At 43.6% G+C, this 25896-nt stretch overlaps 1 protein-coding gene across 4 annotated transcripts in view; it reads left to right on the top strand.

Moving 5' to 3' along the window:
- Positions 1 to 25896, top strand: part of LOC140204950 (synaptotagmin-A-like) — a 139486-nt gene that overhangs the window by 94010 nt on the left and 19580 nt on the right. For all 4 annotated transcript variants that reach the window (XM_072271950.1, XM_072271951.1, XM_072271952.1 and 1 more), the window contains exons 2-5: positions 6612 to 6842; positions 12308 to 12489; positions 16222 to 16335; positions 17785 to 17952. In XM_072271950.1, the coding sequence (XP_072128051.1) occupies positions 6692 to 6842; positions 12308 to 12489; positions 16222 to 16335; positions 17785 to 17952 (615 nt within the window). In that variant the 5' untranslated portion in view covers positions 6612 to 6691. The remainder of the gene's footprint in view (positions 1 to 6611; positions 6843 to 12307; positions 12490 to 16221; positions 16336 to 17784; positions 17953 to 25896) is intronic.

Here is a 25896-nt window from a genome sequence, read left to right as displayed (position 1 = left end):
GGCATTTGACAAGGTACCCCATGCAAGGCTTATTGAGAAAGTAAGGAGGCATGGGATCCAAGGGGACATTGCTTTGTGGATCCAGAACTGGCTTGACTCTGTGGTTAAGAAGGCATATAGTGCACTGGCCTTCATCAATTGTTGGATTGAGTTTAAGAACTGAGAGGTAATGTTACAGCTATCTATATAGGACCCTGGTCAGACCCCACTTGGAGTACTGTGCTCAGTTCTGGTTGCCTCACTACAGCAAGGATGTGGAAACCTTGGAAAGGGTGCAGAGGAGATTTACAACGATGTTGCTTGGTTTGGGAAGCATGCCTTATGAAAATAGGTTGAGTGAACTCAGCCTTTTCTCCTTGGAGCAACAGAGGATGAGAGGTGACCTGATAGAGATGTACAAGATGATGAGAGGTATTGATTGTGTAGATAGTCAGAGGCTTTTTCTCAGGGCTGAAATAGCTAGCATGAGAGGGCACAGTTTTAAAGTGCTTGGAAATAAGTACAAAAACGAAGGGTCTTTTAAGAGACTCCTGGATAGATACATGGAGCTTAGAAAAATAGATAATGGGTAACCCTAGGTAATTTCTAAGGTAAGGACATGTTTGGCACAGCTTTGTGGACCAAAGGGCCAGTATTGCGCTGTAGGTTTTCTATGTTTCAATGTTTCTATGTAGAATATTGGTCACACTGTCAAAGTGCTTTCCCAATGACACCTCAACATTTTGCCCTTCCTCATTTTCCCACCGGATATCTAGTAGGACCGCCCACAGGACGCTTGAGGAACCTTTCCTGGACGAACTTCAATTCTGCCCCAATTAATTCTTAACATTGTGGCAATCCCAATCAATGGAAAATCGAACAGTATAGCACAGTCCTGGCCTTTTGGCCCACAATGTTGTGCTGACCCTTTAACCTACTCTAAGATGAAACTAACCATTCTCTCACATACAGTCCTACATTTTTCTATCACCCACATGCCTATCTAAAAGTCTCTTAAATACCCCTGATGTATCTACCTCCACCACCACCCCTTGGCAGCATGTTCTACACATCCACCATTCTCTGTAGAAAACGCTACCTCTGACATCCCCCCTATACTTTCCTCCAATCACCTTGAAGTTATGTTCCTTCGCATTCGCCATTTCTGCCCTGGAAATGGTCTCTGGCTGTCCACTCAGCCAATGGCTCTTATCATCGTTTACACCCCTCATCCTCCTTCTCTCCAAGGAGAAGGCCTTTGGAAAATTAAAAGCATCAATTATTATTCTTACAGCTATCTGTAACTCCCTTTATACTGTATTTTCTTTTGTACTTCCTGTGGGGTCTATAATGCAGTCCCATCAAAGTGACCATCCCCTTCATATGGTCGCAGAGGACAATCCCCCAGGTATATCTGTATAAGTACTGTTGTGATGTTCTTCCTAATCAAAAAGCTTCCCCCTCTCCAATGCACTTCTATTGTGCCTGTGACATCTGTAACCCGGAAAAATGAGCTGCCAGTCCTGCCCCTCCCCTCCAGCATGTTTCTGTAAGAACACCCTATTAACCCATTTGTGTCCTGAGTTCAATCTGCTGTACTTGTCAGACTTCCCGTATTAAAATAAGTAGTTTAGTCTATCAGTTGGGTGGCGGGGTGGAGATACATCTCTACCAAAGGCGGTGTAAGGCACTCCATCCTTCCGCTAGCCTGCACGTCACCCTTGGGCAAGGTGTAGCCCCTGCTTAGCCAACCGGTCAGGGTCACTTGAAGCCATGGGAGCAGGTGGTGGATGGTCATATGAGCAGCTGGTGCACATCACAAGTCCTGGCTATGCAACCGCCAACTGAAGAATATTGTTAACGGCTGGTAAAGACACTGCCCAGAAGAAGGTAAACCAGTTCTGTAGAAGAATTAGCCAAGAACAATCATGGTCATGGATGAGACCATTATTGCCCACGGCATACGAAACAACACAAAATGATGATCATCATCTATTAAGTCTCCCCTCATTCCCCATCTCCTAATCTCTCATTCTACCTGGCCATGTGTCTTGCACCTTATTTCTCTACCTGTACTGCAATTTCCCTGTAACTCCAACACTTCAGTCTGTATTTTTTTTCTACAAGGTCCTTATGTGTGGAATGATGTGTCTGGCTGTCCTGCAAACAGAGGCTTCTCACTGTATCTCAGCACACACAACAATGAACAAATCACCCTGCATTAGGACTGAGCTGTAAACAAGGTGAGGGAGACAGCCGAGGCAGGAACTGGCAAGTGATAGGTGAGTTCAGGTGAGGAGGAGTTGATAAACTGAGGGCAGCGGCAAGCCTCAGACCCTGTCCTAGCATGCAAAGTCAGCTCCAGTGGACTGGGTGGACGAGATCAACACTGAGATCCAATGGCCGGGAAGGCGGTTCTGTAATGCTTCGTAGAGATCAGCAAGGCACAGAAGAGGTCATGGTCATCCGCTGCAACCAAGGAGGATCCCAAATGTGACAACTACTGGTACCACTGAACCTGGACTTCTGAGGACTAGAGTGGAACTGCCCCGGTGCAATAGCTTTTCCACTCTCCCGCACAGCTTTCTTCATGCAGGTCACGTCATGAACTGTACAAGTCTAACCATCATTGTTGGATACAATGGACAACCACCCAATCAATCAATCACTCCACAAGTCATACCTCCTCTTTACAGGGACCTCTTTCGGAATGTGTGTGCACTGGACTTTTCAGATATCCACAAACATTTACTCCGGAGGACAGATTCCTCTGATTTGCATTAGAAATGGAGCAGGTGGCGGATGGTCATATGAATAGCTGGTGTGTATCACAAGTCCTAGTTACGCTGCCGCTGACACCAGGCGGACAGTCTCTGAAGAGTATTGGTAATGGCTGGGGTCACCCGTCTTGTAAAGACACTTCTGTAGAAAAATTTGCCAAGAACAATCACGCTCATTAGACCATGATCGCCCACGCCATATTTCATGGCACATAATGGTGATGATATCAGACCTTCCTCACTCCATGTTCTGCCAACTGGATTTGATTGCTTGTATTTCTATATTTGCCTCTAATTTCTCATCGGCCACACCGCTGCTTTGAGTCCCACCCTCCCTAGCAGACTAGTTAAACCCTCCCGAGTAGTATCAACAAATCTCCCCTCCAGGATATTGGTCCTTCTCCAGATCAGTACAACCTGTCTCCCTTGTGGTCTGCCCCAGCACATCCTTAGGTTTTGTTTGCTGTTAATGCAAACGATGCATTTCACTATATGTTTTGATGTGTGCATGTGATTGTTAAATGAATCTGAATTTGTACTGTTCATCCCGCCCCATGGCAACTCCTTCACTATGCCAGATCATAGCCCACAACCTCAGTCTTTTAAAAACTTATCCAGCTGTACTTTAATTCAAAATATCTGGTCAGCCACAGTATTAACTTTGTTTAATGTGAACCACAGGCGCTAAGTAGACATCCTCTGCAACATCACACTCTGCTGACACCAGTGGATAAGTACTGGGCTGGGTTTGTTGGCAGTTTGCTGGCGCCCACCCGTAAATTCAGAGTTGTGGCTGAGATATTCTTCAGTCTCCAGTGTAAGATTGAATGCAGAAATGTTATTTTCTTTGTACTTCAAATATTCAAAGTGCATTTATTATCAAAGAATGTATAAATTATACAACCTGGAAACTTGTCTGCTTACAGGAAGCGACAAAGCGAGAAACTCAAATAACCCAATTAAAAAAGAACAAAAACCACTGCGCAGAGAAAGCGAGAGGGGAAAAACACATCATGCAAACAAGTGAAGCAAGCCAACAGCATCCCAAACCAGACTGAGTCCCAGATCTGCTCCCAGAGCAACCGGAGTAGGACAAGACGAGCCTCGGCCCTTAGTTTTCACACCAGCAGGGCAGGAATGCACAGCAGCCGGCTCAGTTCATAGCCTCAGTGCCACAGAGAAGAGAATGAACATTCGCGGGAGAGCGGGCAAAAATCAACCCAACCCTCACTTCCGTACCCAACTCTCAGGCTTCCAGTCTATCGGTGCCAGCATTTAAATTGTCCAAGCACCGAAAAGTGTCACGCTCCAGGATCTGAACCCAGGTGCCCCGATACACCTGGGCCACTCTGCCCAAAGCCATTCTCGATCTCATCAAATAGGCTCAGCACTAGTAGTTTAAATTTCCTATGCCTGTTTGTATTTTTATATAATCACAATTGTACATATAATTGTTTAGTGAATTTTCCAGTAATTTCGGTCAGATGCTTCACTGTGTTTCTAGAAATTTCGAAAACACGAGGAAATCTGCAGATGCTGGAAATTCAAGCAACACACACAAAATGCTGGCGGCCCGAAACGTCGCCTGTGCTTCTTCCTATGGATACTGTCTGGCCTGCTGTGTTCCACCAGCATTTGGCATGTATTTCTAGAAATTTATTAGTTTTCTGTTCCACTTGAAACCTGCCAATTTTATAGTTTAATTGTTATCACTGGAATCTTTGTTATCTTTAGTCTGAGTACAAGACGACGATGACGGCTTTTTCCTTTGATCTCTTCTTCATTCTCCTGGCTCCTCTTTCTCGCTCCTTCCCTGCTCTTGTAACATTTAATAAAACAATTGTAAGCAACAAAATTTAGGCCTCATTCTTTACCTCTGAAGAACCTTCGGATCACAGAACTACCAGGTACTGAACTTACAGACGGATTTCCACTGGTAAATTGCCTGGGATTTACGTAGACCACGAACAGGATTCACATTCCTAAGTGGAGACTTTACAGATGTAAGGGGGAAGTGTAAGAACAAAGCAAGCAGCAGGAGTGGCAAGCAGTTCTATTTATTTCTATTTTCCAAATATTTTCGATTTGTTAATGTTTTAGGTGATTGGATGTTTATTTGAAAAATAATATATGTTAATAGTCTTTGAACTTCAAGGACATTCAGAAACACTTCAGGCATTGGAAGTTTTGACAGGTGGCAAAGCTGGAGGAGGGGCTAGCCATCGATCAGAGGATGCCTCAGTAATTGTGTTGGTGGGGCTTAAAGTCAGAGAGGCACACAGCACAGAGACAAGCCCTTTGGTCCATCTGGTCCATGCTGACCAAGGTTCCCATCTAAGCTAGAGCCATTGACCTGTATTTGACCAATATCCCACTCTCCTGTCCATGTAAAGGCTTGCCTGATCCACCCACGTCATCATTCATGTACATTACACACACCAAACCTGCTAGGCATGGGAGGCTTTTGTTCAGCAAGAACAAAAGTTCAAATAGTATGTGTGGGAAGGTCTCATGTTTTGGTGCCGGGGAAAAATACACACTCAGGACAACAAATACTTTTTTGGGTCTTTAGTTCCTTTATCTACTTTAGATTTTTAAATGTAGAAACAGGGTATCAAAAAAACCAACGAAATGAATTTTTAAAAAACACAGTTCCTGCTGTTACAATCTCAGCTTAATTTTGGTCCACATACTTGTGTATCAACTAGTTACGCAAACAGTATGAGAATAAATAAAACAAAATATACAAAACCAATACGGTAGTGGCAATGTTTGGCACACAAGTGCTTAACTTCCAAACACGTATAGGCTAGACCCGGAAACAAATTCTCCTCACTCACGCTATGTGAACAGAGGTTAATACAGTCACATTACTCCACTACATCACGATCAGTCATGAAACAATAAAGTAAAACAAAAATAAAACTTTTGAAAAACTTTTACAATATATTGCCTCATAGTTAAATTACTAGAAGGGCTAACTTACTAGGCCAATAAGGAACTTCGCACAACCACGCTATCCAACACCAATACTTTACTCACGAAAATCTTTCATCACCATACGACCAGTACACCTCGCACTCGATGTTCATTCTAGAACACTGTAACTCTTCTTTCAACTCCACATGTGCATAATCACCATTTTCTCTTAAAGGCACAGGCAGCTATTTTATCGCTGCCAGGGTGAATACATAAGTACTTTAACAATAAAATATAATATTCAACAGTCATCTGGTTACACATATGTCAGCCGATTCAGATTCAGATTGATTTATTTATCACATGTGCTTCGAAACATAGAGTGAAAGGTGACGTTTACATTGACAGCCCACAAGTGTCGCTGTGCAATCTGGCGGCAGCATAGCGTGGCCACCAAGTTCAGCAGAGCACAATAGGTAACGAAACAACAACAGCAAATTTAGCCCCTTATCTCCCAACCCACGCACATACACAGTCCTCTAATTCCACAGGACAAGCCTCCAGCCTCCAGCAGACTATCGTTGTCGACTTCCTCAACAGACTGCTAGGACCTACAATAGGAGAGGAGTGTCTGTTAGAGGACTAGATTCCAAGGTGATCTCTTGCAGGTGGGGGGGTGATGTGGTTTAAAGACCATGAATTATTATAATCTAGTAAATTGTCATTGATTGCTTCTATGATCATTACGATAAAACAAATACTATATGATAATGGCAGAAACAATTACAGTTGAGATTAGAAAATGTTTATTACACAGAAGCCAATTATTTGGAGGTAATTATTGCATTCTTTTCTCTGGGGTTTCATACTTGTTAATTTATTGTTGCACTTCAGTATGTTTAGTTCAGGACACATTCTGTGTTTTCTTTCCAGATACTTGCTGGCTAATTGGATCACTTATTTATCCCACCATCTCCCGGGGCTACATCCAACTGCCCATCTGAGGACTGACAATGAACGCTGCACGGAGGGAAGCGGTGCTGGACTCCACGGTGACCACTCCAGAACCACAGCCAGGTCACAACGTCACTGAGACGCCCAGCAAGCAGGATGTGTTCTCACACATGAAGAACAAATTCATGAATGAACTCAGCAAAATACCAAGTAAGTCCCTTCAGCAAACATCTGATTCTTGGACCAGAGAGGATTCTGGAGAAATCATCTGACCTCATGCAAATGAGCAGCCCACTCCCCTCTCCAGCCTCTCCACCATCCAATAAGTTCAAGGCTGATCTGACTGTAAACTCAAGTCTGCATTGTCACCTGAGTCCAGATCTTTCAACCACCACCCCCTTCCTTATCAAGAATCTGACTTCTCCCTAAATATTTTCAAACCCTGTTTCCATGGTCCTTTGAGAAAGAGGGTTGCAAAGACTCACAACTACTTTCAATGGGTAATTCATTAACCTCAAACAATGTCTCCCAAGTCTAGATAGTCCCACAGGAGGAAACATTCTCTTCACATCCAGACTGTCAAGATCTCTCAGGATCTTCAATCTTTCACCATGCCCAAGTAAAGTATTGGTATTTTATGAAGGATATAATCTCCATCACACCTAGTGAGGGATGAGGATATCCCCGAGGAGTTGATGTTTATAAAGAACAGGCTTGTCTGATTAAACGAAAGAGAATTAGAAATGAATTATTCATATTAAACAAAGTGATATAGTGTGGTGAACACAAGAGATTCTGCAGATGTCGGAATTCCAGAGCAAAACACACAAAATGTTGACCCAAAGCATTTACTATCCATCTCCCTCAACAGATATTTCCTGGACCAGAACATTGACGGTCCATCTCCCTCCACAGATGTTTCTTGACCCAAATATTGACGGTCCGTCTCCCTCCACAGATGTTTCTCAACCCAGAACATTGACTGTCCATCTCCCTCCACAGATGTTTCTTGACCCAAAGCATTAACTGCCCATTCCCCCTCTTCAAATGTTTCTTGACCCAGAACACTGACTGTCCTTTCCCACTCTAGAGATGTTTCTGGATCCAGGACATTGTCTGTTCATCTCCCACCACAAATGTTTCTGGACCCAGGACATTGTCTGTCCATCTCCCTCCACAGATGTTTCTGGACCCAGGACATTGTCTGTCCATCTCCTTCCACAGATGCTGCCTGACTCTGAGTTCCTCCACTGTATTGTATTTTTTTGCTCCAAATTCCAGCATTTTCCATCCCTCATATCTCCATTTCTTAAACACAGGCTCTTTTGTCTATTTATAACATGAAATTAATCAATAAGCCAACGTTCTGTACACGTAGTACATGCATTGGCAATTGTATCGTATAAGGTGTATTGGTGATTATTACAGTACTGAAAGTGACAAAATGGAGAGGAAATTACAGTGAGGGTTGTGGAATATCAGTAAAGGATGTGGAACATCTCAGTGCTAGAGTGAAGTTACATTAGAGGTGTGGGATATTTCAGTGTTAACGCAAGTCTGGTTGACTTCACTGCTTTCTGCATCTAATTTTCCATGTCAGATAGCCTTATTCCATATTTGGCTGTTACCTTATTTTCTTTGTGTTGTTTAACCAAAATGTCCATTGCCTTTTCATAGAACTTATGGGATTAACTTTACACACAAACCTGGTAACTCAGGGACCTCTTTAATGGAAGTGTTAATCAGAAAATCCAATTTGATATCTTCCTCAGCCGCTCAATGGTAATTCTGGGCAATGCTTCCTACAGTATAAGGATGTGTATCAGAAACTTAAGATTGTACAATATATCCGTTTGTTTTGCTTTGTCTGTCACCGTTTTCTGTTCCTCAACTGCTTCTTATTCTTTTTTTTCTCTTTTCAGTGCATGCAAGAAAATGTAAGTAGAACATGGAAAATAATTACTGGGGCTTAGTTGAAAAGTATTCCGGTGAGGAAGTTTAATGAGGTTGCAGTGATTCCAGGATATGAGAATCGTGAAATGCAGTCTGAGCTGCAGGGATGTAGTCACGGGGCTACCGTACTGGTATAGGGAAATATATAACACTGGTTCAGAAACGCAAGTCTGGATCTGGTGTGGGGAAGTTAAATTTTAGTACTTTACTAAAACTTAAGAAGCTACTTTCAGTTATGGCAAACAAGGAATTATTGGCTTATTGGTGAAAACTATTTGGTTCTTCAAATGCTTTTGGCCACCTTTACTTTATCTGGGCCGTATGTGATTCCAAAACCACCAACGTGGTTAACTCTTTCGTCATGGGAACAGTTAGACACAGGTAATAAATGCTGGCTCTCCTAGCAATGATCTATTAAGTAGAAAGTAAGTTTGAACCGGCTGTAAATTGGTAAACGGATTCATTATTGTCAGGTGTAGAGTGAAACAAAAGAGCATAAGAAACAGGAGCAGCAGTCGGTCATCTGGCCCGTCGAGCCTGCTCCGCCATTCAATAAGATCATGGCTGATCTGTCCGTAAACTCAGCTCCATCTTCCTGCCTTTCCCCCATAACCCTTAATTCCCCTACTATGCAAAAATCTATTTAACCTTGTCTTAAATATAGCCTCCACTGCTTCACTGGGCAGATAATTCCACAGATTCACCACTCTCTGGGAAAAGCAGTTCCTCCTCATCTCCATCCTAAAGTTACTCCCCCGAATCTTGAGGCTATATCCCCTAGTTCCAGTCTCATCTACTAGTTTCCTGCCTCTATCTTATCTATCCCTCTCATAATTTTATACGTTTCTATAAGATCTCCTCTCATCCTTCTGAATTGCAGCGAGTACAGTCCCAGGTGGCTCAATCTCTCCTCATAGTCTAACCCCCTCACCTCTGGAAACAACCAGGTGAACCTCCTCTGCATCGCCTCCAAAGTTCATTTTGTTTTCTTCATGAGCCGTTTGCATTTACTGCCCTGCCATTCCTGGTTGCCATGGGAACAGTGAAAGTTAGTGAACCAATAACTATGGTACATGATGCTCAAAGTTCAAGGTAAATTTATATCAAAGTACAAACGTGTACATATATGTCACCATATACTACCCTGAGATTCATTTCCTGGAGGGCATTCACAGTAAATACAAAGAAACAACAATAGAAGCAATGAAAAACTGTACAAGACAAAGATGGACAAACAACCAATGTGCAAAAGACAATAAGTAATGCAAATACAATAAAGCAAAAACAAAATAATGATAAATAAATAAGTAATAAATATTGAGAACATGAGTCCTTGAAAGTGAGTCCATAGGTTGTGGAATTAATTCATGGTTGAGGTGAGTGAAGTTATCCACACTAGTTTAATGCCCACTGGTTGAAGAGTAATACCTGTTCCTGAACCTGGTGATGTGCGAGTGAAGGCTCCTGTACCTCCTTCCTGCTGGCAACAGCAAGAAGTGGCATGGCCTGGATGGTGGGCATCCTTGATGATGGATGCTGCTTTCCTGAGACAGAAGTCAATCACATCAGGCTGTAAGTGGGCTTTACCTGTGATGCACTGGGCTGTATTGATTGCTGTTCTATTCAAGGGCATTTTGATTTCCATACTAGACCATGATGCAATGAGTCAGTATACTCTCCACCGTACGTCCATAGAAGTTTGTCAAAGTTTTAAATAACGTGCCAAATCTCTGCAAACTTCTAAGAAAGCAGAGGTGCTGTCATGCCTTTTTTGTAATGGCACTTACTTGCTGGACCTGGACAAACTACACAGTATTTCAACAAACAATCAAAATATTTTAAGAGTAGCTATAATGGAGAATCCAGTTACTTTAATGGAATATCCCAGGATATCTACAAGTTGGTGTTAAAACTTGCCTAAAGTTATGTCCTTCTGATGTATCTTTCTATATTATGAATGACGAACTATGGTTGAGATTCCATATCTAGGTCCTACAGTTCTCCTGTCTGGGATACTGAGAAAACAAAAGGCCATTGAGAAACAGATTAACATTCAAACATTTAATTTTACATCTGGTAGCAAGACCATTAGCCTACCAAAGGTTAAATATCCTGGATGTCACAAATCATAAGGCTTCAAAAGTATTTACGTTCCTTTTGAAAACTCCTAGTCCTCTTGAAATGAATGCTAAAATTGCATTTGCCTTCCTTACCACTGACTAAACCTGCAAGTTAACCTTGAGGGAGTCCTGCATGAGGACTCCCAAGTCTCTTTGCAACTCTGATCTCTGAACTTGCTCTCTGTTTAGAAAATACTCTATGCCTGTATTTCTTCTACCAATGTGCATGACCATACAATTCCCTACACTGCACTGCATCTTGCTAATTCTAAATTCAAATCTGCGCAGGTTAAATTACAATAAAGACAATGAAGTCTGGTGCATGGGTTTGATATTAATGGTTGTTAAGCAATTAGATCATTCTTTGTGATGACTCTTCATTTGACCCTTATGAGAGAGATTCAGTTTAGAACAATCACTTGAGATTATGGAGAAAGCTGTGAGAACTCTCTTCACACAATTGTTGCAAGTGGGAGAGGCCATTGAACTACTAGATCGCTGAGATGAGATAATGTTGCATTTCTATAAAAGCCTTGTTAGACCGCATTTGGAATATTGTGTTCGGTTCTGGTTGCCTCATTCTAGGAAGGATGTTTACAGAGGATGCAGAGGGGATTTACCAGGATGCTGCCTGGATTAGAGCATGTATAACAAGAATAAATTGAGTAAGCCAGGGCTTTTCTCTTTTGAGTGGAAGAGGACGAGAGGTAACTTGATAGAGGTGTACAAGATAAATAGAGGCATAGATAGAGAGACTTCTTTTCCCCAGAGAAGAGGGCATAATTTGAAGGTTACTGGAGGAAAGTAGAGGGTGCATTTCAGATGTAGGTTTTTTTTTACACACACAGAGATGGTGCATGGAAAGTTTTGCCGGGGTGGGTGGTAGAGGCAGGTACATTAGGGACATTTATAATCCCTTAGATAGGTATGTGGGCGATAGAAAAATGGAGGGTTAGATTGGAGTGGGTTAAAAGGACGGCACCTCATTGTGGGCTAAACATTACTGTGCTGTAATGTTGTGTGCTTGTTGTATGTTCTTTCCTTTATGTTGGTTGGTTGGTGTGTGTGTGTGTGTGTGTGTGTATGTATGTATGTATGTGTTGGGGGGGAGGGGGGTGTTGCAGGGGGTGGGATAAATGTTGGCCAGCTAGGCCAGCAGTGACTATATCAGGTGAGAGGGTGCAGTGAAAGGGAACCAGACTTCATGATGAGGCAGATACGTTCTTATCTTCCAGTGACACATCAATGAGTAACCAGCAATCTCTCGTTCGATCTGTCACCTGGACTGGGTAGAGTGGTTGCAGTCCATGAATGTACATGTCCGATAACTTCTTCAGAGGAGCAAGAAGTGTTGAGTCAGAGTTGTAAGGAAAGAAAAGAAGATTAATTTTACTGATACACAATAAACACAGAGGCAGCAATTCAGCTATAGGCTTTAGCATTGGGAATGGTTTAACATGAACTGTTGTTCATAAGAAGAGGTACAAGATTGAATTTAAGCCTGTGCTGAGATGTGTATGTTTTATCCACCCTGATAGAGTTGCTGTTGTCTCATTGTTTTGAATTATAATGGACTGATTATGTTCCATGCTCTTTGCTCAGTACCACCCTGGGCCCTGGCTGCCATCATAATCGTAGCCTGTCTGCTCCTGCTCTGTTGCTGCTTCTGCATCTGTAAGAAATGCTTCTCCAAGAAGAAAAAACAGAAGAAGGGAAAGGACAAGGGCAAGGCTCAGATCAACATGAAGGAGGTGAAGGATCTGGGGAAGAGCTACATTGACAAGGTGAGTGAGAGGCAGTCTGGCAGATCCGTCAGAAGGACACGGACCGTGGAGCAGGAAGGAGGCTTCTTCACCCTTCCTCTCCAGATCTGCAGATTCAGATTTACTTATCATGTGTACATCAAAACATACAGAGAAACGTGCTCTTTATGTTGTCAACCAACACAGTCCAAGGCTGTGTTGGGAGCAGCCCGCAAGTGTCGCCACACATTCCAGTGCCAACATAGTATGCCTGTGATGCTCACAGAACAACCCAGAACACAAGGGACAAAACAACAACGGCAAATCATAAACACAAGAAAATCTGCAGATGCTGGAAATCCAAAGCAACACACACAAAATGCTGGAGGAACTCAGCAGGTCAGGCAACATCTATGGAAATAAACAGACAGTCGATGTTTCGCACCCACCCACTCCACCACATACACAGTCCTCTAACCCCAGGACAGGCCGTCTTCATCCTCCAGCGGACTCACGCCTTTGACTTTCCCAGCAGACTAGCAAAGGCTCCAGTCCAGGCGAAGTGACTCGGCCCAAAATGTCGATTATTTATTCCTCTCCATAGATGCTGCCCGACCTACTGAATTCCTCCAGCATTCTGAGGTGTTGCAGGTAGAGGGCAGTCAGGCCCTCGAGGCGACCCCACCATTCACTACAATGAAGGCTGATTTGCCACAGGCTTCATTTCCTTCTCTCTGCCAGCTCGCTTTTTTTTAATGTATCTGCGGTACCTCTGGTGATGTGTCCCCCATAACTCTTGCCAGAGATCCCACACCTCTAGGAGAAGCATTTCCAACATGCCCGTTCTTAAAAAGAACCATCCCCTTATCTTGTAACTATCATTCAGATTTGGCGTAGTGGTAATCACCACTGGATCAGTAATCCAGAGACCCAGTTATACACTAGAGACATGAGAGCAAATCCCACAAACACAGATTGAATCTGAATTTAATAAAAAAAAATCTGATGACCATGAAGCCATGTCGATTGTCATAAAAACCCATCTGGTTCACTAATGTCCTTTAGGGAGGAATCCTACTGTCCTAACCTGGTCTGGCCTGTATGTGACTTCAGACCCACAGCACTGTGGTCGACTCTTAAAAAAAATAGGGATGGGCAATAAATGCTGGCTTAGCTGGCAACGTCCACATCCCATAAATGAATAAATTAAAAAAAGTCAGACTTTAGTGCATGAATTTACCCAGACTACAGAGAATCCTTGGACGACACTAAACATTGTAGCTAAAAGTGTCATATGTAAATGCTTGAAACCTGAAATATAATCATCTGGAAATATGGAGCAGATGAAACAAAAAGAAACAGTTGTAATTGACAGAATAAAGATGAAGATTAAGGATTAGTTTTATCTATCACATTGCGTCAACGACCAACGCAGTCCAAGAATGTGATGGGGGCAACACGCAGGTGTAGCCTTCCTTCCGCCGCCAACATAATACGCCACAACTTACTAACCCTAACCTGTATGCCTTTGGAATGTGGGAGGAAAGCAGAGCACTCTGAGAAAACACACGCGGTCATGGGGAGAAAACACCAACACCTTGCAGTCAATGGCGGGAACTGAATCCTTGTCACTGGCACTGTAGTGCATACTGTACCGCCAACAATATACTAGAATAGACCGGGGGAGCCAGTAGATCCAGTATATTTAAACTTTCAAAGGACCTTTACGCCATTGCATTTAAACAATTATTAAGTAAAATCGGCCATAATACTGTATTTTACAGAGACTGAGCATTCTTGTGTAAAACGAGATCCCAGTGAAAGATATTAAACCTAATGTGGCTTGAAGCAAGATTATGTTCCCCCTGGGTGAAGTGTCGAGAACCAGAGATCACAATCTCAAGATAAAGGCTGAATTTCTGCTGCTATTCTTGGCTTCAAGTAAAAGGATTTTGTCACATCTCTGCTTTTGCCACTCGCTTAACATCTCTGCTAGTTAATGACTCTCTGTCATTGGAAGCCTCTCTTTATCTATTAAAACCGTCAACTAAAACCTCTGCCAACTTTCCTCTGCCAGTTGGTGAATGCCTTCGTAAATGAAGACCTTTTCTCTTAGGTCGTTTGAGGAAAGGTATTCTGACGCTGCAGTGGTCACTTCCATCCTGAAGGTGTAATCTGGAAAAGACCAAAGTTTTCCCCACCAGGACAGACATACGCTGCATTACCCCTCGAATCTGCATTGTCTTTCAGCAAAATCACAGCAGTTCTCATTGTGGTTACAGCTCCCCTATCTTTCATAACATTTCAGTCTCCTATAGCCCAAAAATCTATTTTTCTCACCTTTAAGTATTCAAAGAAGCAGCCTTCACAGATCTGTGGGATGCAGAGAGACAGGAATTTGCTCCTCAATATCTTTAATAAGTGACCCCTTTATTCTGAAAGTGTGCCTGTGAGCTCCAGACTCCCCCACGGGCGAAGCTGTTTCAATAACTAACATGTTTCAGTGAGATCCCACTTTCCATTGTTCTCACAAGGCAAAGCATTCATCCCAGGAATCAGCCTGGTGAGCCTTCTCTGCATTATCTTCACACTGCCCACACTGTCAAACTCCCCCATATGAAAATTAATGCTTTAGTAAGGAACTAGGCAACGACAGATCACAGTGGTGGGGCAGAGTGCTATTGTCGAAGTAACTACCAGCGCCAGTAACAAAGTGAATACAATAACGAAAATAACTGGACCCAGAACACGCACTCTTACAACTCAAGCATTCTTTTTATTTTACTTGTGCACAAGGAGAACAGTGTGGCCCCTGTCACCCACACTGTGCTGAAGTCTGTACAGAAAACTGCTATTTTTATACAGAATTGGCTTATCAGGTTATGGATTTTGATCATTGTAAATTGCTTATGTTTGAATTCCTCACTCGCAAGATCAACCATCATTCCCAGTGGCAGTGTTAAACTCAATCGAAACTTCAAGTGGACAGCCAATGATATTTTGAAGTTAGTAAAGACAATAGAGCCTCAGATGCTGGGTATGTTTCTCATCCTTCTATTATCCTCACCTTGTCTGTCTCCGGCACCTCCCTCTTGTGTGAAGGGACACCATGCTTTAGGAAGAATGGTACCATGGCGGTCTACGCAGTTCAATTCCACTGCTGTCCTTAAGGAGCTTTTACATTCTCCCCATGACCATGTGGGTTTCCTCCGGGTGCTCCTGTTTCCTCCCACATTCCAAAGCCATAATGTTTAGTAGGCTAATTAGTCACGTGGGTGTTACTGAGCGGCGCAGGCTTGTTGGACTGTAAGGGCCTGATACCATACTGTATCTCTAAATAAAATAAATTTTTAAAATTCACTACTGGTCGTGACCGTTTATCCACTGTAGGAGAGGGTCAAAGTGGTAAACTGGTAAATTGGTTTATTATTGCCACATGTACCGAGGTACAGTCAACAACACATCTTGCATATTGTCCATATAGATCAAATCATACCAATGGTCCATTGACATTAAAGAGAGAAAACTAACAGAGTGCAGAATAAAGTGTTACAGTTACAATGAAAGTGCAGTGCAAGTGGACAATAAGGTGCAAAGTCAAATGAGGTTGAGTCATCCTATCATACCAGGGAGTCGTTAAAGAATTTGATAGCAGCAAGAGCAGAAGGTGTCCTTGAGCCTAGTGCTCTGTGCTTTCAGGCTTTGGTATCTTCTGGCCGATGCATGGACAGACTCTGCCTGAATTTTAATCTGCTTTCTGCTTTGTGATTTAAGGTGCAGCCAGATGTGGAGGATCTGGATCCAAGTTTACTTGGAGATGAGAAGAAGGAGGAGGAGAAGCTCGGGAAGTTGCAGTACTCCCTGGATTACGACTTTCAGAGCGGTCAGGTCGGTGCCTTGGTTTAATGCAGTAGCATAGCTGCCGTTTCTGGAGTGAGTCTCTCTGTGAGCTATCAACAGCTATATTTTATACTCATAAGATCCCTTCATCCCTAAAGCTGTTCCTCGGTTCTGTGCACAAACACCTGGCAAACTCACACTGTAACAGGAGAACAATGTCAATCCTGGCCATGTGCGAGACCACCACAGCTTGAGTTCTTTGACCCTCCAGGGCCATGAACTCAGCAGATGTGGTGATGCAGGCAGCAAGTTCCCAGTCATGGAGGGATCATGTTGAAGTTTTCTGGAGGAGACCATCTGGCCATCTTGGCTGCTTTCAGCAGCCTCACCGCCAAGTAAACTTGAGCAGCTTTGTCCTTGAGATTTGGTGACCCATTACTTCACAGAAGGTATGAATGCAGAGCCCACGCATTGTGGGATGGTGGGGTCCACACCACAGAGCTACGATGTTACACTCTTTAAAACCAGCAAACTGAGTGTTGCTAGGAACTGGTTGCCTGCTGGTTCTTCACCAGCCCCACGGATCGGGATCCCATTGGGTCTGAGGGTGATCGAGAGAGAGGGCCACTGTAGAACAAAACACACATACTTTCTCTCTTACACACAAACACACACACACACACACTACAGATAGGGGAATTGCTTACCTCATATCCTCCTTTGTCCTTCATCCATTGGATCTCCTAAGATCTGGAAAGCAAAACAGAGAAACATTCAAGGCATCAAGCCTCACAAAAGGTCATGGCCACCCACTGGGAGCAAGTGATGCCTGTTCCTACCCAGCCTCTTGTGAGGCTGGCTGAAATCCAGTTCCCAGTCCTAAACCCCACTGTGTGTGTGTGCCTGGGATAGTACTGTGTTCACTCACCACAAGGCCCTAAATTCAAAAGGAAGGAATATTGGTTAGAAGTTTAACTTTCTGAAAGACAACTCTGACCCTTTGGAAACGTCATGGTGCTGTGCCCTGAAAAATGAATTTCCCCTGAAGTGATCTGACACGTGGCCATCATTCTCCAAACACTGGCTGAGCCAACACCAGGCCAAGGTTGATGAGGGTTTGGTCAGTAGGGCAATCTAGGTTCATGGAAGAAATGGGGAAAGGGAGCTGAGGCCAAAATCTCATTCCCATGATCATACTAAACAGCAATATAGGTTTGAGGGACTGAGAAGATATCTCCTGCTCCTATATCTCATGATTGATGAGAATTGGAGGAGAACCACAACCAAACCATAGTCCTGTCTGGCCACTACAGTCCAAATGAAAGTACAGGCCCAAAACCAGCCATTGTATTTCCCCATTCCATATACAACCGAAGGTTCCACCCAAGGACGACCTTGGTAGGAAATGTCTGGGCTGCTTGACCAAGGCAGGCCATGTTACTAAGGGACTCTCTGGTCCCTTCCTGACTGCTAATGGTTTGTTATGTGTGATTTCAGCTCATTGTCGGGATTATCCAGGCAGCTGAGTTAGCTGCCTTGGACATTGGTGGAACATCTGACCCCTATGTGAAAGTCTACCTCCTGCCAGATAAGAAGAAAAAATTTGAGACCAAAGTTCATCGCAAGACTCTGAACCCCACCTTTAACGAATCATTTACCTTTAAGGTAGGACACTCTACAGAGCAGTGAATAGTTAAGCTATTCATTTTTTATCTGGCTGCTTTTATTGATGTTCCCGGGCATAGCATCTTGTTGCCATGGAAGAGTGCGTTCACACCAGGATTTCAGATGAAGTGCAGTAGTAGGCGTGTGAAGTGTTCACACAATGTTCACAATGTGAAAAACAGCAGAGCAGCACGCCATACTATTACATATTTCATCTTTCCAAACTGAGCTTGTTTGTGTGAAAGGGAATATGTCAGCCCCTGTAACACCAGGTGAAGTAGGGGCAGGGAATGCAGCAGGAGATGGTGGAAGTATCTCTTCAACGTGCTTTGACTTCAACAACCTCCTTCCTGTATTGAAGTTACCGTCAGAGTTAGCCTTGGCTCAGTGGGACCTACACTGACCAGGATCAAGTTTCAAGGTTCAAGCTCTCAAGTTTAATTCCATACATGAATACCCATGAATACAGCCAAATGAAACAGTGTTCCTCTGGGGCCAAGGTATATAACACAGAACCAAATGTCATGCACAGCACGTGCATATAAGATAGTGGTAAACATACAGTAGCACAAATATATATAACATAGCCCAACTCCCTCAGTGAGATATCCCATAAACTGATGGAGCATGAATGTTGTCAGCAAGAACAGGCCCTCAGCAGTCTCTAAACGAATGCATGCACGAGTGTGATCTGATTTGTCTTCCACCGTGCAAGCACAGGAGAGCAGCACCAACAGAAGGGGCCAGCCCCCAATCCAGCATAGATGCCGTACCACACTTCCTCCAGCGTCTCCACTCCTGGCAGCTGCAACAGGCAACACCAAGGCATGATGCTTTGCCCTCGCTACAACCGAGCTTCCCCACCACCATTCTCTCCAACAAACCAGTGAACTGGACTCGCAGTCTTCTAAGTTACCAATATCCAACAGGGTTTTGTGATCACAAGAAAAATGTTCAAGACAATTACCCCACTGTCAGATTGCACACTGCCTTCACACACTGACTCCAACATCTTTCTGTAGCAGGCACCGATGCAATCTGCACCAAGCCCAGCTCCTCCACTAACGTGCAACTCGACGATGGGGTAGACCTGCAGTACTTGAAGTTCTTAACGTCCAACAGTGTCTTGCGATCATAAGAAAGACATTTAAAAAGGAGAAAAATATTTTTGGCTGGCCCCAGAGAGGCTGCTGCAGCCGGACAAGCCATCTTTCTGGAAGAAAGTGCCATTTTTTTAAAAGATTTTTAAAGATAACATATTCTGCAGATGCTGGAAATCCAGAGTAATGCACACAAAACACTGGAGAAATTACTCGGATCAGGCAGGATCTATGGAGAGGAATAAACAGTCAATGTTTCAGGCTGAGACCTTTCATCACATTGACTCTTTATTCTTCTCCGTAGATGCTGCCTGACCTGCTGAGTTCCCATAGCATTTTGTATGTGTTACTCAAGATTTTAAAAAATTAGCTTTATTTGTGACATGTACATCAGAATACCGAAACATGAAGTGAAATGTGTCGTTTGCGCCAGCAACCAACACAGTCCAAGGATGTGCTGGGGGCAGCCCGCAAGCATCGCCAGACTTCCAGCACCAACAAAGCATGCCCACAACTTGCTAACCCTTACACATGCATTTTTAGAATATGGGAGGATACTGGAGCACCAGGAGGAAACCCGTGAAATCACAGGGAGAACTCAGAGGCTCCTTACCGGCAACAGCAGGAATCGAACCCCTGATTGGCGATAACTGGCACTGTAAAGCGATTGTGCTAACCGCTTCTCTACTTCCTCGTCATCATCCCTTCATCCAGTGCGCAGAGTCAGATTTACTTATCATGTCTACATCAAAACATGCAGTGAAATGCATCGTTTGTGTTAACGACTGACACAAGCCCACAATTGTCACTACACATTCTGAGGCAGACGTAGCATGCCCACAGTCTCTCACCATGAGTTGGAATTGCACCATGATATCAACTCAACTAAACAACTGCATCTGGAACTGGAGAACCAGAATCCATCATGGTGAAGGTGGAAGTGACTGACTGTGAAAAAGACTCACTTCCCTACTGTTTGGTACCTCCTGTATCTAATAAAGTGGTCACTGAGTGTATCTTCATAGTCTTTTGCTGCTGTGGTCCAAGGTTCGACGTATTGTATGTTCAGAGATGCTCTTCCACACACCACTATTGTAACACCTGGTTAATTTAGCTACTGTCGCCTTCCTGTCAGCTTGAACCAATCTGTCCATTCTCCTTTGACCTCTCTCATTAGCGAGCTGTCTTCTCCCACAGAACAGCTATTCTCTGGATGGTTTTTGTCTTTCACAGCATTTTCTGCAAACTCTAAGGAACACTGTGCATGAAAATCCCAGATCAGCAGTTTCTGAGATCCTCAAACCACGCCATCTGGCACCAGCAATTTCCATTGCAATTCTCACAGTTCTTCCCAGTTCTGATGTTTGGTCTGAACAACAACTGAAGCTGTTGACCATGCCTACATGCTTTTATGCATTTAGTTGCTGCCACATGATTGGCTGGTTAGATACTTGCATTAAGAATCAGGTACACAGATGCACCTAATAAAGCAGCCACAGAGCGTATGTGTACAGTGTGGGGGAAGGGACTCTGTCATCCTAAGTCCAGTCTATAACCAGGATGATGCTTAACTTCATTTTCAGGTCAGGGGCATTTCTGGATGTGTGATAAATGCTGGCATTGCCCGGGGATGTTCACGTTCTAGTAATTGGTAAATTGAAAAATTGTACGTCTGTCAGGTTCTGCTGAAACATTTTACATCTGCTGTAACATAGGAAAATATTTCACAGCTTGGAATATGAGTAATCAACTTGACATTTTTATTTATCCCTGACTGAAGTATTTGACACAGTCCTTGAGCAACACTTTCTATCTGCCAGTTTCAGGAAGGCAGCAAAGTACAGGGAGCAAGGCCAAAAGGTAATAGACATAAGGGAAAGTTGAGCTCAAATCCCACCGTACACACATCTGCTCTTTTCATTAAACAACATTTTGGAGGCAGGAAAATACACTGAGATTGGGGTTGTTATGTGTTGTAACTCCATAAACTAATCAAAAGAAAAACACAGGTGCTCAGGAATACTTGTGTACTTAAGTTTTCCTTTTTCTTCAGTGAGATGCTCACAAGTGACGTGGTGGCGTAATAATGTATGCTGTTCACTTACTTCTTACCTATAACCCGTTACAAATTATGTAAACAAATAACAAATACTTAATCAAATATATTTACACTGTTACTCAATTATTACTGAAATATTAACTATACTACAAGGGGGACTGAAAGTTTGATCAAACTGATCCACAGGAGAAAAACTTAGGAAAGAAAGAAGGGATTCCAGAGACTTGATGTATATGTGGAAAGTCACTGCATGACATAGTTGATCATATGCATGTCATTGTGCACCTACGCTCAGTGACCACTTTATTAGGTACACATGGTCACCTGCTCGTTAATGGAAATATCTAATCAGCCAATCATGTGACAGCAACTCAATGCATCATAAAAGCATGCAGACATTGTCAAGAGGTTTAGTTGCTGTTCAAACCAAACATCAGAATGGGAAAGAAATGGTGAGCTAAGTGACTTTGACCACGGAATGATTGTTGGTGCCTGACAGGGTGGTCTGAGTATCTCAAAAACTGCTGATCTCCTTGGATTGTCACGCATAACAGTCTCTAGAGTTTACAGAGAACGGTGCGAGAAACAAAAATCCAGTGAGCAACAGTTCTGTGGGCAAAAATGCCTTGTCAATGAGAGAAGTCAGAGGAGAATGACCAGGCTGGTTCAAGGTGACAGGAAGGCAACAGTAACTCAAATAACCAGTCCTTACAACAGTGGTGTGCATAAGAGCATCTCTGAACACATAGCCCACCAAACCTTGAAGTGGATGGGCTACAGCAGCAAAAGATCACACTGGGTTCACTCCTGTACCTAATAAAATAGCCACTGACTGCATATAATATATAAACCAGTTTGTTATGTACTAGATGGGCTGAAGGGCCTGTTTCTGTGCTGTAGTACTCTGTAACTATGACTCTGTATGTGAATCCCCTGAAGAAAGCAGCACACGCCTTCCCCAGCTCTCTATGTTTCCTGTGTGTTACTCTTAACACCCTACATATCATCCCACCAGAGACTAGGAGCTAAAGGTGTACTCACAACACTGGCAATGAGGATGGGAGAGGGTTGGAGCTGATGAAAGCACCATTTTTTTAAATATTTGTTACTACTTAGAGATACAGCATGGTAACAGGCGTTTGTGGCACAGTGAGCCAGCGTTGCTCATGTGACTAACCATGTGACCATTTAACCTACTAACTGGTACGTCTTTGGACTGTGGGAGGAAACCAGAGCACCCGGAGGAAACCCACATGGTCATGGGGAAAATGTACAAACTCCCTACACAGACAGTGGCGGGAATTGATCCTGGGTTGTTTACGCTGTAACAGCGTTACACTGACCGCTGCACCTCACGCACACGATGGGAGTCGTGTGAGTGTGGGAGTCCACAAACTCAACTCCGTGAGTGCGATGTGCAGACTTGAAGTACAAGAGGAACAAGGGCTAGTATGAAGGGCCTTGACTCAAAATGTTACCTGTTTACTCCTCTCCATAGATGGTGCCTGACTTTCTGAGTTGCTCCAGCAGTTTGAGTGTGTTACTCATGGGGTATAATTGTTTTGTGTTGACTGTTGAGCAGTCATTCAGTGCAAGATGGCACAACAGGTCCTGTCAGGCTATAACAGGCACTCGATGCTTAAGGAAAAGCCCACAGGTTCTTTGGTTCTAGAATGAATGGACAAATTCTTCAAAGTCAATAATATTTCTCAAATGCAGGGAAGGGACAGTGTGAGGGGGCACTGTGAGGAGATGGAAGCCTGTTCCTGTAACTCAGAATAGCCAATAAATGTATTTCATGATCACAAGAAATCCAGAGCGACACACACAAACTCCTGAAGGAACTCAACAGGTCAGGCAGCATCTATGGAAAGGAATAAATGGTCGATGTTTCGGGCCGAGACCCTTCATCAGGATTCCACAGATCAGGATCAGAATCAGGTTTATTACCACAGGCTTGTGTTGTGAAATTTGTTAACTTAGCAGCAGCCGTTCAATGCGATTCATAGTAATATAGAAAGAATTTTTTAAGTAAATCATTTACAGTAAGTACATATGCATATTGAATAGATTAAAAATAGTGCAAAAGCAGAAATAATATTAAAAAGTGAAATAGCGTCCATGGGTTCAATGTCCAATCAGGAATCAGATGGCAGAGGGGAAGAAGCTGTTCCTGAATCGCTGAGTGTGTGCCTTCGGGCTTCTGTGCCTCCTTCCCAATGGTAACAATGAGAAGAGGGCATGTCCTGGGAAACAAGCTACTGACAGACTTGCTGAATCCCGTCAGCATTTTGTGTGTGTGACTCTAAAGTGTATCTCATCTCAGCAAGAATGATTTGTAGAGGGAAACAAGATACTGTAAAAGTGTGCTCAGCTTCCTGAACTCAGTTCACTTGATTAAGGACTGTTGTTGACCCTAAGACCAAGTGGCAGGAAGAGGTGGGTCTAACATTCAAAGGGACTAGAAGAAGAAACATAAGATAGTATTTGTCCTGCTGCTCACAGCCGACACCTCGACACAAACCCAGGGTCTGCATTAGTCTCCACATTGGGAGAAATAATGAGGGGATAAGGAGGGAAACAATAAGGAAAATCTGTTAGTTTTCGCACCCTCCTCTCTCCAACATGTTCTTGTTAGTTCCCGAGATCCCCAGAGCAATGCCGTCTGGAGTTCAGACAATCGAATGAGCAAACAAGCTTCAGTGTTTTAGAAACAGTAATTACAGATTGGTTCTAAGTATAAACAAAAGAAAATCTGAAGATGCTGGAAATCCAAAGCAACACACACAAGATGCAGGAGGAACTCAGCAGGCCAGGCAGCATCTATGGAGAAGAGTAAATAGTCAACATTTCAAGCTGAGACCCTTCATCAGGACTGGTAAAAAATGGGTCTCAGCCTGAATCGTTGACTGTTTACTCTTTTCCATAGATGCTGCCTGACCTGCTGAGTTCCTCCAACATTTTGTGTGTGTTGCTTGGTTCTAGGTATGCCTGGACATAAAGTACTGAGGGGAAACAGAAAGGGATGGAAGGTACAACAGTAACACACACACAAAATGCTGGAGGAACTCAGCAGGCCAGGCTGCATCTATGGAAAAAAGTACAGTCGATATTCCGGGCTGAAACCCTTCGGCAGGAATTTTGCAGTAGTTCCCTAGGATGATCAATGACAGAAACCATTTGTTTGGAAGTTAGGAATGACAGAGATGCATTTATGCATAGACTGTTCATTAAGTTCTTTTGGGTTGTTCTTTAGGAGGGTGGTGAACCTGAGGATTGTATTACCATGGACGGCTGTGGGGTCGTCATTGGGTAGATTTAAAGTGGAGGTTGATATAGAAACATAGAAACATAGAAAATAGGTGCAGGAGTAGGCCATTCGGCCCTTCGAGCCTGCACCGCCATTTATTATGATCATGGCTGATCATCCAACTCAGAACCCCGCCCCAGCCTTCCCTCCATACCCCCTGATCCCTGTAGCCACAAGGGCCATATCTAACTCCCTCTTAAATATAGCCAATGAACTGGCCTCAACTGTTTCCTGTGGCAGAGAATTCCACAGATTCACCACTCTCCGTGTGAAGAAGTTTTTCCTAATCTCGGTCCTAAAAGGCTTCCCCTTTATCCTCAAACTGTGACCCCTTGTTCTGGACTTCCCCAATATCGGGAACAATCTTCCTGCATCTAGCCTGTCCAATCCCTTTAGGATTTTATACGTTTCAATCAGATCCCCCTTTAATCTTCTAAATTCCAACGAGTACAAGCCCAGTTCATCCAGTCTTTCTTCATATGAAAGTCCTGCCATCCCAGGAAGCAATCTGGTGAACCTTCTTTGTACTCCCTCTATGGCAAGGATGTCTTTCCTCAGATTAGGGGACCAAAACTGCACACAATACTCCAGGTGTGGTCTCACCAAGGCCTCCTACAACTGCAGTAGTACCTCCCTGCTCCTGTACTCAAATCCTCTTGCTACAAATGCCAGCATACCATTCGCCTTTTTCACCGCCTGCTGTACCTGCATGCCCACTTTCATTGACTGGTGTATAATGACACCATATGTTCTTGATTAGTAAGGGTGTCAAAGATTACGAGGATAAGGCAGGAGAATGGGGTTGAGAAGAATAGTAAATCAGCCATGATGGCATGGTAGAGCAGACTCGATGGGCCAAATGGTCTAATTCTGCTCCTATATCTTATTGGCTTATTTTCTATAGGGAAGGAGAGTGAGTGGAAAGTGTGCAGAGAATTTGCAGAGATATGCAGAAACAGATGTTGGGTGATCCACCCTTCTGTCAGTCCCTCTCTGATGCTATGTACTGTGCATCCATAAGACTAATAAGATATAGGAGCAGAATTAGGCCATTTGGTCCATCGAGTCCCTGAGACAAAACTCTAGAGCACAGAGCCTGGGAGCAGCGAGACTTTCTAACTCATATCTCTCCAAACTGTCCAGCAGCAGACGGGTCGCAGTCTATTCCCCACCACAACTCTGGAGAGTAGTTCCAGGTCGTTTGGGCTTTTTGGTATAACAGCACAGAAGGGGCTCATCCATTGGACAGCCCCAACTATGAGACCTATGAATTAAAATGTTGACCATCTAGTCGGGGAGATTCCCACCTGGATCTGCTCTTCCCGGGCAGATTCAGGTCTGACCGCTGGCCAAAAGTAAATGATTGAAGAGTTGTTCTCAGGAATGACCCAGTTGCTGGGATCAGATATTGGGCTGCCTCACCCTGGGGAGCCCCATACTTACTGTCAGTGGGCCCTGTCAAAGATTTAATCTAC

Source organism: Mobula birostris, chromosome 11, assembly GCF_030028105.1.
Source record: "Mobula birostris isolate sMobBir1 chromosome 11, sMobBir1.hap1, whole genome shotgun sequence".
NCBI lineage: Eukaryota > Metazoa > Chordata > Chondrichthyes > Myliobatiformes > Myliobatidae > Mobula > Mobula birostris.
This window is presented reverse-complemented; position numbering and strand designations above follow the sequence as displayed.